The following is a 1,754-nucleotide window of genomic DNA, read 5'->3' as shown; positions in this document are numbered from 1 at the left end:
TGTGTTTAGTAAATGATTATTAAATGTATTTTTGAGGTATTTTTATTGAATTTTCAGCAGACTCTTGGAGAAACTGCTTAATTTAATAAAGATTTTATAGGCTAGGCTTCCTGCCAATGTGTAATATTTAAAAAAATTATTTGAAATAAACCCATTGTGAATAGTCTATTGGCAAAAGCTTTCAATATTTACACTATGGTACTGTATTAAACAAAATGAATAGGATAGCTATAGATAATTTTTTAATATAATTTAAAGAAAAACATATAATATACAGAGGTGGGCTTATAAGAATTCCATTTCTTAATTTCAAATACTTACCATGAGCAAATGAGAGCTGAGAATTCTTTCTAAATGAAATTTAATCATTGCCTTCTCAAAGCTCCTGGATGTTTCTGTTTAATAGAAATCTCTTTTGTACTAGAAGTTTCTGGAAAGCTTTCATCACATCTTTGTTCCTCAGGGTATATATGAGAGGGTTGACTAAGGGAGTAATCACACAGTAGAACACTGAGACCACTTTTCCAATTGTAAAATTGTATTTGGCTGGAGGGCGGACGTAAGCAAAGATTATGGTGCCATAATAGATGGTAACCACTGTGAGGTGGGAAGCACAGGTTGAGAATGTTTTCTTCCTAGCCTCCAGGGAAGATAGCTTGATTATTGTGACCACGATGTTGCCATAAGAGCTCATTGTGAGAAGGAAAGAGCTGAGAATCACCACAGAGCTGCAGGTGTAACCCAAGGCCTCCACCAAGAAGGTGTCTGAGCAGGAGAGTTTAAAGATAGGGTCCGAGTCACAAAAGAAATGGTTGATTTTTTGAGGGCCACAAAAGTTGAGCTGAGAGATGAGTATGGTGGGTAGCAAAGGGGCAATAAAGCCCCCAATCCAACAGCCGGCTGAAAACCTCAGGCAAATCTGTCCACTCATGAGAAGTGAGTAGTGGAGAGGACGGCACACAGCCACATGCCGGTCATAAGCCATCACGGCCAACAAGATGCATTCAGTGGCCCCCAGGGAGAAGAAGAAGTAGTACTGAGCAATACAGCCCGCTACGGGAATGGTGACCAACTTTGTGACACAAGTAGCCAGCAACTTAGGTACTGTGGCTGTCGTGTACCAGATCTCCAGGAAGGACAAGTTCCCTAGGAAAATGTACATGGGTGTCTGCAGTCTGGAATCCATCAGGATAAGGAAAATTATGAGAGTGTTCCCCATTAGAGACAGCAAATACACAGTGAGAAACATCACAAATAATGCCAGCTGCAGTGCGGAAGAGCCTGGGAATCCTAGAAAAATAAATTCTGTCACTGCTGTTCTGTTTCTTACATCCATCGTTCCTCTCTGCTCTGAAAGGGAACAACAGCTTTCAGGCGACGGTAGGTGGGTGAGGATCAGGACCGTGCCATGTTGGGTTCATTTGTGCCGTGACTCTAAGTGATCCCTAGCAACCAGAGAAAACGAAAGCTGTTGGAAACATAACTGACAATCTCACCCGTAATATACATTTATTGTCTGGCTTCATATTACAAACAAATTTCCAATGTAAACGTTCTATCTACTTCTTCCAAATGAAAATCAAAGCAAACAGGTCACTCTCCCACGATCATATCACACGGGTATTAGGCCATTGGTGGAATCCTGAAAAGTTGTTTTAAGACTAAGGAAGAACATGGCACCACCTGACACTTAAGACTGTTTCCTAATGAACAGATGCAACAATCAGTATTTGGTGCAGCTGCTGGTGAAGGCC

The 1,754-nt window shown here is 40.9% G+C and overlaps 1 protein-coding gene across 1 annotated transcript; it reads right to left on the bottom strand.

The window, feature by feature from the left end:
* Window positions 1–376: 376 nt before the first annotated feature.
* LOC126508898 (olfactory receptor 6F1-like) lies at window positions 377–1,336 on the bottom strand. The gene has a single exon (XM_050154386.1). The coding sequence runs from the start codon at window positions 1,334–1,336 to the stop codon at window positions 377–379; it is 960 nt and encodes a 319-aa protein (XP_050010343.1).
* Between the last annotated feature and the right edge of the window lie 418 nt (window positions 1,337–1,754).

Source organism: Alexandromys fortis, unplaced genomic scaffold (assembly GCF_014885135.2).
Source record: "Alexandromys fortis isolate MF-2015 unplaced genomic scaffold, M_Fortis_MF-2015_v1.1 scaffold_77, whole genome shotgun sequence".
Taxonomy (NCBI): domain Eukaryota; kingdom Metazoa; phylum Chordata; class Mammalia; order Rodentia; family Cricetidae; genus Alexandromys; species Alexandromys fortis.
This window is presented reverse-complemented; position numbering and strand designations above follow the sequence as displayed.

Coding starts and splice junctions, on each gene's coding strand:
- LOC126508898 (XM_050154386.1), bottom strand. CDS start 1,336: ATGGATGTAAGAAACAGAACAGCAGTGACAGAATTTATTTTTCTAGGA.